At 40.9% G+C, this 13,811-nt stretch overlaps 1 protein-coding gene across 1 annotated transcript in view; it reads left to right on the top strand.

Annotated features, from left to right (window-relative positions):
* LOC140236341 (cubilin-like) overlaps positions 1-13,363 on the top strand; it is a 30,582-nt gene extending 17,219 nt beyond the window's left edge. Inside the window, 12 exon segments of the mRNA XM_072316298.1 lie at positions 2,525-2,790; positions 4,048-4,296; positions 5,134-5,520; positions 5,995-6,393; positions 7,250-7,624; positions 8,052-8,230; positions 9,527-9,927; positions 11,262-11,311; positions 11,314-11,360; positions 11,789-11,846; positions 11,849-11,993; positions 13,171-13,363. Coding sequence (XP_072172399.1) covers positions 2,525-2,790; positions 4,048-4,296; positions 5,134-5,520; positions 5,995-6,393; positions 7,250-7,624; positions 8,052-8,230; positions 9,527-9,927; positions 11,262-11,311; positions 11,314-11,360; positions 11,789-11,846; positions 11,849-11,993; positions 13,171-13,363 — 2,749 coding nt within the window.
* Positions 13,364-13,811: the final 448 nt, after the last annotated feature.

The raw sequence follows: 13,811 nt of genomic DNA, 5'->3' as shown, positions 1-13,811 counted from the left end.
CTATTTCTCACCCGGGACCAAGGTCTTGTGGTGCTTCAATCAGTCTGAGCAGCGCCATGCCAAACTTGACGGTAAACTCTCCTTACTACGACCTTCCGACTTCCAGCGGCTACGTGGATTGCTGGTGGTACGTGTCTGCTTCATCTGGAGAACAAGTGAAGCTCACATGGCTTGACGTGGAAACAGTCCATTCATCTGTCTCTATCTATGATCAGTACCATTCAACGTATTCACCCTATCAAGTTTCTTTCGTAAGAACTCACCTCGACATGAAGATATCACCGATTACCTCTTCACGAAACGGACTAACCATTTTCTTCGATGATTTCTCGAGCGGTGCCAATGGTCGAGGATTCCAGGTGGAATTACGCTCCACAGGTATGGCTACTCTCTGTAACAGGTGTACAATAAACCATGCAGTTAGGTCAGTCTTGTCGGCCATGATTCACATCTTTGGAAAATTCACAAGCTCTTCCTCTCAAAATCACAAAGGTTTGGATAATTCCTGATAATGACAGAGAGCTATATTTTCGTAATCGAGTTTGAGTAAGGTATCACATTAGTAATGGCAGTACCAGTTCCTTGTTTCATCATGTAATTGGCCTGTCCTTGATGTAGTTCGAATTTAATTAATATTTTTTAGCCCACATGTCTAAAGGTTAAATAATGCTATTAGTAGATGTACCAACCCACAGTACAAATTGAAACAAACACCCCCAAAACAACAACGAATAAACACAAACAACGAGCACATGCACTACACCCTTTCCCAATACGCATGCAGAACACATGAATTATAGTTAGAGTTTAAAGGAAACTGTTCAATGTTATGACTATACAGATATGGATCCGACCTCGCTGGCAGAGTCCTGTGGAGGAACAATATACGTGACTAACGAATCGGCGGTCATACCAATGTCGACTCCCCACTTTACGTCGGACACCACTGACGTGGACTGCTGGTGGCACATCAATGGACCAGCAGGCCAGTACGTTCATCTAACGATACTGGACTTCAGTACAAATACATATGAGTATGTCGATATCTACGAACATCCATCTTCATATAGTTCGTCCTATCAAATATCGCATCTAATGGGCCAGCTGAACGATACGACAAACGTGATATCTTCAGGAGGAGTTCTCACAATAAGATACATTGATGGGAGCAGCAGTCGAAATGGGCTCGGGTTTTCGGCTGAAATTCGATTCACAGGTAAGGTAATTTTCAATAAAAATTGTAGAAATCGAGCTCTTTGTTATGTGAACTCTCTGTGAAAAACCGCTGCTGTTAATTCGATCGTTATCACAGTGTCGACTTTGTGAACACATTGTGAACACTGTGTGGGACACTGTGTTCTTTCCAGCATGGCTAAACTGTGCCTATCAACTTTTGGACGAACATATTCAACGTCAAATGTCAAAGTTCAAGGTCAAATGCTAACTTTCACTATTTCCCTTTATACCTCTGCAATAACTGAATGTATTTTCATGAAACTTAGTGTACGCATGAATTACCAGATTAAGATTTCCCAGAGAAGATTTTGCGTCTATGGTCAAAGGTCACGTTAAAATGCCGAAATTTAACCTTTTTACTCCATATCTCGGAAATGGCTCAAGGTTTCTTCATGAAACTCATTACTAACACATGTATTGTCTGACATTGATTCACTCGGAGTTTTGGGCCTGAAGCAAACGTCAGGGGTCAACAGTCAATGCTAAAACTACACTTTTTGATGCTGATATCACACAATTTTCACTATACCCTGGAAATGATTGAATGTATACACTTAAGAGTGTCACTAAACTTGGTATATATGCAATTTTGTGCATGCACTACCGTGTCGACATAATGACTATGTAGGAAAAGTTTTGGGCCATGGACCAAGGGTCCAATGTAAATGCTAAAATTCACATGTTTTCCATAGTTGGAAAATGGATCAAAGTATTGTCATGAAAATTGGTGCATGATTACCAAATATTTCATAATGATTATTTGCCAGTCATGCTAATTCATTGTCTCACATGGACAATATAATCATAAGCCTGCTGTAGACCTATACAATTGGAGAGTAATGCAATATGGTGGAGGCATACCGGTCGCCATAGCGACATTCTGGTTTCAATATGTTCTTCTTCCAACCCTAATAGATCAGGCTCCACAAATATAAACAGAATTTCACTACACTATAGACCTTAATTCATTTTCAAAATGTGTCTTTTTTTCATAGAATTAACATATTTTCTAAATGTTAAAGTCCCATACCAGCACCAACCCATGGCACAAAAAAGTAAAACAGAGACAAAAACAACAACGAACACATACACACCACCCCTTTCCGACACGCAGAACACATGAATGATCGTTGGAGTTCAAAGGAATCTTAGCTATTTGCTGTGATTGCTATGCAGATATGGAGCCGACCTCGCTGGCACAGTCATGTGGAGGAACAGTATACATGAATAGCCCATTGGCAGTCATACCATTTTCTACTCCTCACTTTACGTCGGACACCTCCACTGACGTGGACTGCTGGTGGTACATCAATGGACCGGCAGGCCAGTACGTTCATCTAACTATACTGGACTTCAGTACAAATACATATGAGTATGTCGATATCTACGAACATCCATCTTCATACAGTTCGTCTTATCAAATATCGCATCTAATGGGCCAGCTGAACGATACGACTAACGTGATATCTTCAGGAGGAGATCTCACAATAAGATACATTGATAGCAGCACCGGTCAAAATGGCCCCGGGTTTTCGGCTGAAATTCGATACACAGGTAAGGCCGTTTTCAAATAAAAAGTGAATAAATCTAGCTCTTTAGGAATGATGTCTGCTGTTTGACAATATTTGCTTTCCTTGTGATGAACGAAATTTTAATGTTCATCAAAATCATTTTACAGAAAGAGATCACAAAAACGGCACGTAGGTTCATTTTCTTTTCGCTCCTAGAGTAGCAAAGAATATACAACAGATATCATCGATTTATGAATTTCACATCCTCTTCAAAACTACGAATTAATACTGTGCTTACACACTTATCTACAACTTGCTATTTATTTGCATGAATGGAGTATGAATTACCTGTGTGCCTTAGGTGCCTAAATTATATTCTTTCAGGTCATAAGAGCCCGTCCTCATTCTTATCCTCTTCTTGTCATCCAACACAATGTTTGACCGCTAAAGACTTTTTCTGTATAGATCTTTGTCAGTGTTTGTTTTTAAGATACTTTGACCAAAGCCTACAATGTCGTAAGCTAAATATAAATATAAAGAGATCAAGATGTCAATTGAATCCACAAAACATCATGAACTTAATTCAAGTACAAATGAAAATTGAACTTGATTTGCTTTCTGTATGAATTTCATACTTAAACACAGATTGATGTAGCTAATCACATCCCTTTAGCATAGTAACTGTTCGTACATGTATTACTGAACAAAGTCTGGTATAGGATTGTGTCTTATGTATCAGTTAGTACTCGATTTAGGAAGATATTTCCTCACCTACAACTTCACTACTACATACAGACAGAAAACCCTATCAAATACAAGTAGTCACCGAAGTAAGAAGAAAGCAAAACCTACTCACTAAACAATCAGAAGACATCTTGGAAGAGACGAGTATCACATTAAGTTCGGAAATGATGTCTGATATCAGAATATCTGTACTATGCGAATTAACATATGTGTAAACTCCAATTCGACTGTTACATTTTTCTCCTTTTGTTTTTTTTTTTTTTTTTTTTTTTTTTTTTGGTGTGATTATAATATGACAATCTGAGAAAGTGCCCAGAGAGATTCATCATGAAACAAGATAGTGAATTTTGCAGATGTCCACCAATGATATAATCGAGTTCCCTTATACATTGCCGTCTCTGTTCAGAATTGCAGTACCCGGAATCTTGTAGGATAACAGTATAACATGCTACGAGAGTATAAATATGCTATTTCAGCTTGGTAATGTAGCTTATCCCAAAGTAATTTTCGTGAAGATGGCATGAGAGGTAACACGCTGGTTTTGTTATAACTACAGATGGTCCCATTACCTCTCTTGCTACATCCTGCGGAGGAACAATTTCAATATCCAATACCACTTCACCCATCCCCATGTCCACTCCTGTCTTCTCGAAATCCAACGCTGATGTGGATTGTTGGTGGTATCTCAGCAGCCCCTCCAGCCGGGAGCTTTTCTTTACTTCGCTAGACCTGGACACCACATCATCCGAATCCGTATACATCTACGATCACTCGTCTTCCATGAGTTCTTACTACCAGATCTCAAGTTTGTCCGGCCGCGTCGAATCCAGAACATCTATAATATCTTCACGAGGGGGTCTTTCCATACGGTATTATGACGGTAGCTCTAATCCTAACGGGCCTGGATTGATGGCTGAAATTACAATAACAGGTAAATGAATGTTTAAAAGAACGAAACACAGCAACCAGATTGCAATCGATTTGTCGAAAAACAAACAAGCCCCTTAAAACACAACCAACTGACCAACACATTATTTAAGAATATATTGAAAGCGTGAAACGCGGTATCTTTGAAAAACTTTCAAACCTTACTGCTTCTTCGAAATCACATAATTTATATCTAAAAAGAAGAATTGTTCTGCGATATCTAGTCATATTACGTTCATGATACCGCTGGCAGCGAGGCGGCTCAGTCGGTAGTGTATCTGCCTTGCAATCAAATGGTTCTATAGTTCGGGCTCAGATTCGGAGTCCAATGAGTCTTGCTGAGAGATGTTGGGGTGTTATCATGTCGTCCCGTCCAGAAGAGGCAACCCAATTTTTCTCTCGACAGGGCATAAAATCGTGGTACCAGTTAAAGGCATAATTTAACATTTGCATATGAAACAAAAATCCATCATTAGTTCTTGGAAATAGTTTTAAGATATGAGTTAGAGATAGAAACAACCACTGTAAAACTTTGAATCCGTATAATCAATGTTAACTGTTGTTAAATACACGAAATGGGAACAATAGTTATTATAGATATGTAATAACTATGATAGTGCAGCTGAATATGGGTTAACTGACCGTCCTGTCCAGTATAGATGGAAAATGAAACAAACAAAACCTTTCCGTTTGCTCTTTAATTTTCTTTTTTCAGATGCCGCGTCTATACCGAGCTCATTAGAGGGATCGTGCGGCGGAACATTTCACCTCAGCGACAACTCCCCGAGAACCAGATTGCACTCCCCGCAGTACTTCTATCCATCGTCCGCCAATGCTTTCATCGAATGCTGGTGGTATCTCGTCAGTCAGGCGGGCAAACAAGTTGAGATGAGTGTGAAGAACATGGAAACTACTTCCTCTGAATACCTAAGGATCTATGACAATCCGTCTTCCCGCACCTCTAGCCAACAACTCTCGCATCTTCGTGGCAACATCAATGAGTCCACTGTTGTTTCAACTAATGGAGGTCTCTCGCTCTTTCTCGACGATACTTCTTCTGGGAGAAACGGACGGGGCTTTCTTCTAGACGTCAGTCTATCAGGTGAAAGAAAGGATTATCTTCTGGCATGGGACAAAACTTTATTCCAAACTGAACTCAAATCCAATGGAATCAACGTTTCCTTAGGAAAAGTCTTCACTGTCCTTCCGCTTCGTAGTACTGGCGTTATAACACCAAAGTCCATTCCTCGGTTGAATGTTGGAAAGGCTGTAAAATATTGAGGATTGATGATATAATGTCATTTTGCCCCACCCACCGAGGGTTCTATCTAGGCTTTGCCTACCAATTGATATGCGTGGACCCCGATCTTTATACTTTTATATTTGTAATATATCGTTGACAGGGCACGTGTTGATAATTGCGAGTCTCAAATATTGAACATTATGATCTTGTGTCCGTTTCTCTCTTTATAATCTTGACGTTTTGAAGTGGAGACGTTCTATTTATCACAGAATCTTAAATCTCAGACGATATCTGTGTGAATAATGATCTCTCACCTTTTAAATCTGTTGTCAGATGGATTTTCGTGGAATAATGATGTCTTTGAGTCTTGTGGCCAGGCCATCCACCTCGACCACGCGTCCCCATCCATCATCTTCAGCACTCCCACGTACCCAACCGAGGTGATCAATGACTACTACGAATGCTACTGGTATTTCACATGTCCCTCCGGATATAAACTGGCTATGGTGTTCCTTGATTTCGACACGTATTCGAGCTCAAGGTTTGAAGTGCACGACTACCAGTACTACCAGAGCTCCACACAACTTGCGTACATGTCTGCTGGATCTTTAGTCAACTCAACCGTCATATACTCTTCAAACAACTACCTTACTGCCTACTTCTATGATGGAGACTGGAGCGACTCTGCCAACCAGCGAGGGGTGCTGGCCAGCATGTCAATAGTGCCACAGGGTGCGTTCAGTCCAAAATAAAGTCAACCGTGTCAGACTGCACCGTAACAGAATAAACCAGATACTGTACCACGGTAGCACGGTTTGGCATGGTTTAGGGAGAGGACAGTCCCATTTTTTTAAGAGTCCCTAAAGGATGCATTCGAGGCATGCTTTGCTCGTTCGAGCGAATTTATCCAAGCTTATTGAGAACTAACTAGAAAAGATGGGATATAAGTACTTACTATTACAATTTACTTTCATCCTACCGATAGGAGATTATATTGTCAGTTAAGGTGCTTGAACATGTTCTATCTACAAAAACTCGCTAGCTACTGGACAGTACCCCAACGTACCGACCTGTGGAAAAAAAAAATGTCTATGAGGTCAGATTCCACATTTCAAAGATTATTGCATTACTTCTTTACTTCTCAAGTAAATACTGTTTTCAATTTTGACAAGAATTATCACAGAACTTGAAATAATAATTCTCTATGTGACTTCATGCGTTCGTAGTTCAAACTTACTCTCAACTTTATTATACCTATTCAAAGGATGAAAGAAAGGTAACGGGCGGTGGCAAGATCATGAATGTCAGTTCTTCACAGACTATAACTTGACAAAACCCTGTGGGGAAAAAAAAATCGTGTCATATCAGTCCTTCGGTAAATGAAAAGCTTGCTTCCAATGTATCTTGTTATTATTATCTTTTCTTATGTTATACTGCCTCAAATGCCTCTGTGCGCTAAGAGAATAGTTGTTTCATGCTCCCGTATTATGTACGTACGGCATAGGTTTTATTGAACCTCGAAAACATACTTTTGGAAGATATCGTGGATCCACTCCTTTGAAACTTGTACAAATTCCCACACTTGCAGATGTTCCCGAATGGGACTCAAATGTCCCCATGCCGTCCTGTGGTGGAGTAATTTCTCTTACCAGTTATCACCGTAGCATCACACTGACCACTCCTGACTACAGTGATTACGGTAGATCAAACTTTCGATGCACCTGGCACCTGACAGCAGATTCAGCCATGATACTCGAGTTTGAAGATTTCTGGTTGGGAGGTTCAGCCTACTTGAGAGTCCACGATGGTCCAAGCACAGGGTCTTCGCAGTTACTGTATGCCACGGGATCAAGCCTGCCCGATTCTGTCAAATCTACAGGCAACACATTGACAATTCACTATTACAACTATTGGAGCACAACGGGTATTGGTGCCAAGTTCAACGTGCGCGTACTTAGCAACGGTTAGTGAAAAGAAAAAAATACATGAATTGTGTATATCTATCATAGTATTTCAAATGTTGATTTTAATTAGCTAATCTTACCACTGAGTTTCAGGTCGTAAATGAATACATGTGCTTTGGTGAGTCCAGAAATGGACGTATTGACAAATTTGTCGTGTTTATCTCAATGTATATAGCGCAAAACTATCAAGGCTTATGTCTATAATGTGTTAATATGAAAGAATATGAAAGAGAAATGTATCATTGGATGATAGAGGTATGAGTATTTCGGGAATGAATGAATGAATAGAGAAAGCAAATGTAATTATCTAAATATCGATGTATTCCCTGTTCACTCCTAGTTCATTGTAAATGTATGTAACAACTTCGTTTTACCATTTTATATTTTGAGTTTCATCTGTCCCTCTCAAATCTTATTCTTCAATAGATGTAAATGTACTGTGTGACATTACATCTATGACTGTTCTCTTCGATAAGAGCCTTTTCCGCGAAGGAAACGATGAGGGCGACATCCACTTTGAGGACAAAAATTGCAAGGCGTTCGATCACGACAGTCACAACTATGCCCTCTCGACCACATACGATTCCTGCCAGACTGAAATGGAGGTAAAGTAGTGGAGAATACCCTACCGATGACCTTGCCATCATTATAAATGTCAATTTCTACTGCAACGAACAAACAAACAAAGATGTCACTATAGTGGCATTACAATGGGGGCAAGGGACATGATGGAGTTTCGATATACTTCAAGAAAACTTTTTTCTCTCTCTCCAGTGAAAATATTTGTGTGTGTGTGTTTTTTTTTTTTTGTTTTTTTTTTTGGGGGGGGGGGTTTGCGTTTCAAATCACCCATATCTATGAAATTGGCATTCCTTATGGTCATGTTCTTCTAAGTCATTTTATTACTCGTTTGATGAATGTAATGATAAGGTCTAGAAGGATCTTTTGTTATTGAAAATATGGGACTTAATCTTTAAAGTGGTCTTGGGTCATTAGCTCACCTGATCTCAATTTTTTTTCAAATGGGCATTATGCCCCCGCGTTGGGGGGGGGGGGGAGGGGCAAACCCCTAAATTTAAGGAATCTTTAAAAATCGTCTTCTGGACAGCAGAAAAGTGATAGAGCTAAGTCAATACCTGAGTAAGTACATTGATGATTGCAGTATTAAGTTTGATCATGACGGAGCCAGCGGTGCCTCCACCCCCCCCCCCCTCCTTTGGGCCCTGTGGGGTCTACATTGGGGTCTAGATTGTACAGTTTCATCTTCTTGAAAATGCATGGTCAAATTTTCACCAAACTCTGCAGATATTATCGCTTGGGTTATAGAACGTACCATATTCCCCTTCTGGGGATCCCCTGGAGCACAATGCCACGGGGCGGGATGGTGGGGGGGGGGGGGGGAGCTGTAGTTTCAATGCAACTCCAAAGCAACTCCAAAGAAATCATAATTATAATTGCTATAGCTCAGTTTCCAAGTTATGTCGTAGGTTTTTCACCAACACCAAGGCGATTAGTTCTTCATGTTATATGGCGTTTATCTTTTCTCGACCATTGGTAGCCATAGGCCACTCGCAGATATAAATCGAATGGGACATAGATTTTCCTGAGAGTAGAATAACGAGACCTCTTGATCATTCGTTGATAACTCAGTAAATGTAAATCACTGTCCTTGTGTTTTATGGTTTAACCTGTGTAGATAACGGGAAAGATTCAAAAGTCATTGCTGCCTGCCGCGGGTCACAGAACACCGGTATTATACTGTCAATGACTAAAGGCCCATACTGAATTTCGCCACAAGTCAGTCCCTACAGGAAACGAATGTGCAGAGCTTTTGTTCTGGATGAGTTTCTGATCATGTGAAATTTGTATGATAATATATTGGATGTGAACTTCAATTTCAGGTCAACAATCGTTTTGTTGTTTTCTCCAATGTGGTGACATACAACTTGCAACAACCCATACCCGGCACGAATATTACTCGAGAGCACGCCTTGCAGATCTCCGTTCGTTGCGAACTCGATCGCCGCCAAGTCCTTGGCGAGAGTTTCATTCCAATTACAGGCAAAATATCCATATGGGAAGTCGGCTACGGCAATTTTTCACTCAGTCTCGATCGCTACACGGACCAAACTTTCAACGAGGTCGTCGACGATGACCAGGCCGAGGTCGGACTTGGTGATCCACTCTACTTCGCCGTCAATCTGATGTCTGTCGGTGGTCTTTCCGTCTTTGTTGAAAAGTGTTGGGCCACTCCGACCCCACACCCGAATAATCGGAAAAGCTATACCTTCCTCTCCGAGGGGTAAGTACAGCTGCCTTAATACGGCGATAGGAAGGGAGGCATGCAATAACCCCTTTGTCTATCCCTGGGCAAAGAAAGCCCCAGTCACTAAACACGGTCCTCGCGGATTTACACGATGATCCGGGGAGTTCCGGGATAGTTTCGCCCTGGATGGAGCGTCGACGAGCCTTGAATGACTGTACACACGGCATCTACACGGCATCTACACGGCGCTTACACGGACCAATACGGCAGCTACAGCAGCGGCCATAAGGACCATCCCGGATTGCTCTGCCAACACGGCAGGCCTCGGATGACGCCCGGACGTTTTTGACCTCCAAATGTTGCCGTGTTGGCCTCCCGCATATCCAAGAATGCCCAAGGCGTCAACACGGATTTTTCCCGGGGTGGTTCGGCATGTCTATGTGACAGGGGCATGCATAGACATTCCGGATCACCCCGTCCAGGGCGAAACTATCCCGGAACTTCGGATCATCGTGTAGATCTTTGAGGATCCGTGTTATATTGGACGTGGGCTTAACAGTGTATAGGCCGGTTTTGTTATTTATTTTTTATTTGTTAAAACCCAAAAGTCGTGTGTAATATAAGATTTATTACCCAATTGAATAGAAGAGGGTGACTACAGGAAAAAATTTATTCATAGATGGTTAAAAAAAATACTGGATTTACGACCGTTCGATCCTTATTTCAGAAATAAAAAGAAAGGGGTAAGACCATAAAGCTTTAGAAGAGAAGAGGCAGATGTTTTGAAATTCAATCCAGCACCTAAAATCAATGACCATTTAAATGAAACGTTTAACCGCTAATCATTAATGAACTTTGATAGTTGTAGTACGCATCGATCGTGGCTAGAGTTAAAAGGGGATAGCTAGTACCTGATCAGTGGGAATCAGTAGGAATGCTGGGGATGATTGTTCCAATCCTTGTGGGATTGATTTAAGAGTACAGTATATATTATTGTTCTGTGAAAATCATTTACTTCAGAATGGTCTCATATTCAAGTAATGTGAAGCTTAATGTTTCTAGGTTACCATTCCTGTACAGTGACGGGCATTAACTGCTTATTACTTGAGTATGAGATCATTCTGAAGCAAATAATTTTCACAGAACAATAGATATATAATGTACTCTTAAATGAATCTCACAAGGATCGGAACAATCATCCCGCAGCATTCCCACTGATTCCCACTGATCACTTACTAGCTATCCCCTTTAAAAGTTTGCGATATCGAGTTAGTTTGCTCAAAGATTTTCACTAGAAATGCGAGCGAGTCCAACATAATAAAAGTCCACAAGTAGAGTTGTACTCTTGAAGTTTCGTGTTCCTATTTTAGATGTGCAGAGGATCCAACGCGGCAGATTCTGTATCATAGCGACCCATCATTTCAACGTTCATCATCGATGCATTCACGTTCATCAAGGAAAATCCAGAGGTCAGTCAATGCTATCAAACACTCGAGGCTTGATGATTATGAAGGAAATGAAATATCCATTTACTTTTCTTCGTATGCCAGCACCCGCCAGGAAGCTGAAAGCGACTGTGGTTCATGTCGGCATGATGTTACGCAGGAACCGATAGTGTGCTTGGTATACTCTACATGACAGGGAGGTAGGGTGAATTGTACGTATTGGTTTGATTCCAGTGACCGGGTAATGTGTTTTAAAACACTTTGAGAACCACGACTATTATGGTTATCAGCATGAAAATCATAATAATATATTATGTGCCACACACTTAGACTGCGCGTATATATGCCAAGTTGGAGGTGGGAGCACCCCTTCGGGTAGGACTCACTCCTATGAACACCTGTAACGAGCTTAACCACTTGATATTTAATTGCCTCGTGTCTTCATTAACCAGGTTTTCGTTCACTGTGAGGTGCTCGTGTGCGACAGCAAGGATCCAACCTCGCGCTGCGCGCAGGATGTCAGTCACGTGTTCGTCGCAGCGGGCGGCAGCCCCGGGGTACGAGGTCTGCTCCGCATCTCATCTCAAACGGACCCCTCTCCCTCAACAGGGCACGTTCTTCAGAGGATGATGGCCAAGCATCATCATCTTCCCTTCGGTAGGTCAATGCAGGAAATGTAAAATTTAAACAAACTTTGTTGTTCGTGGAAAACCAATGTGAGATTTTCAGTAAGTTGCATCAGCAAATGTGTGTATTTGTGGATATGATATGAGTCCGGCCTCATGTTAAAATGATATCATCACATTCATTCAGTTTCAGATCAAGGCCAAGATAATCATGGAAATTAAAGGGTGTGTTACTGTTCTGGTTGAGGTGAGGATTTAGCTTTTAACGTTTACGAGATATTCAGAAACCACTCTATGAGATGTCAAAGAGCATGCAATTCTAAGGGGTATCAAAAGTTTATTTGATGAAAATCGGTTTTGAAGTGGCTGAGATATCCAAAATAAGGTGAAACAAAGAGATCCTAATAAAGCGTGGGCCTTTTATCATTATCACCTGTTTGGACATCTCAGCCATTTAAAAACCAATTTCCATCAAATAAACGTTGAATCCTTCTTAGAATTACATGCTCTTTCATATTTCATAAGGGGTTTCTCATTATCTTACTTAGGAATGTTCAAAGCATGAATCCCCACCTCAACCAGTACTGTACAGTCCCCTTAACATTTTGGACAACGTGTGAAGTAAATATCCATCTAGTCAAAAGAAATGAAAAAAAAAAAGTTCGTGTATTATCATCTTATCTCTCTGTCGAATACATGACCTGGCAGAATATGAAACTTGTTCTGATAGCTAAACTACATGACCTCCCTTACCATCATCGGCTACTACCTCAAAAAGATGTCAGAACAACAACAGAAGCACTCTTAATCCCCATGTCCTAGATATATGAATAGCAATATTCAGTTTCTTCTTGCCATCAGATACCACTTTTGTATTTGTCTTAATGAGATATTTTGTTTTGATTTGGTTCTAATTTTTTCTCAAAAGTTAAAAAAAAATCACATTATGGCAATCCGTATGTAAGTTCAAAAGACTACCAAATGAGTGATAAGTTTGTATGTTTAAGGGCAGGCATAGAAAATATCACTTCCCCACCCCCAAAAGAAACAGAAAAGTGTAGAGGCAAATAATCAGAAGAATGTTTAGTAGTGAGAATCTGGCTAAATATATCCAGTACATATAGTACTGCCTTATTAGTGTGCAAATCTGTGTACGTTTACACTGTCGTATAATAACAGTGTGACGTGCTTGCGCATTTTATTTACAGAAATCCAACCAATGACTGGCGGTGGGCGTGGGCTATTGGTGCAGTAGTCGTTTTCGCCTGTCTGGCGGTCGCATGGCAGCTGGAGTCATCATCCTGCGAACCTTTAGACGACGTGATCACAGCGGGTACCGTCGCATTAACGTCAATGAAGACAGCGAGGACTAACATGGCGTCTATCATACCCATCCCCTGACAAATTATCATTAAGAAGCTTCAACCGTTAATTGCATTTCATCTCAGATGAAACTGAAAATACGAGTTGTTGTTTTTTTCTTCCGCGGGGATGTTATTTGATTGGGAAAAAAACTAACAGAACTATTAAGCGTCAATCAAAAGAGTTGGATTCAGTCTAATACAACTGTCTTTCCTTCGTGATCAGAATATTAATATGGATTTTTTTTTTGGGGGGGGGGATACTGGCAAAACAATATGCATCATAAAAAATTTTAATGTGATTCAACAGTGGCGGATCCAGAGGGGGCCGCAACCGGCGCACGCCCCCCCCCCCCTTATTTTTCGTTAAAAACAAAAGAAATAAAAAGAAAAAATGAAATGAAACCCGGAAGTGGCACCAGAAATATTAGTTGATCCCCCCCCCCCCCCTTTTACAGATTCCTGGATCCGCCCCTGTTCAATTTCAT

Source organism: Diadema setosum, chromosome 12, assembly GCF_964275005.1.
Source record: "Diadema setosum chromosome 12, eeDiaSeto1, whole genome shotgun sequence".
NCBI lineage: Eukaryota > Metazoa > Echinodermata > Echinoidea > Diadematoida > Diadematidae > Diadema > Diadema setosum.
Note: the sequence above shows the minus strand (reverse complement) of the source record. Positions and strands in the feature narration are given on the sequence as shown.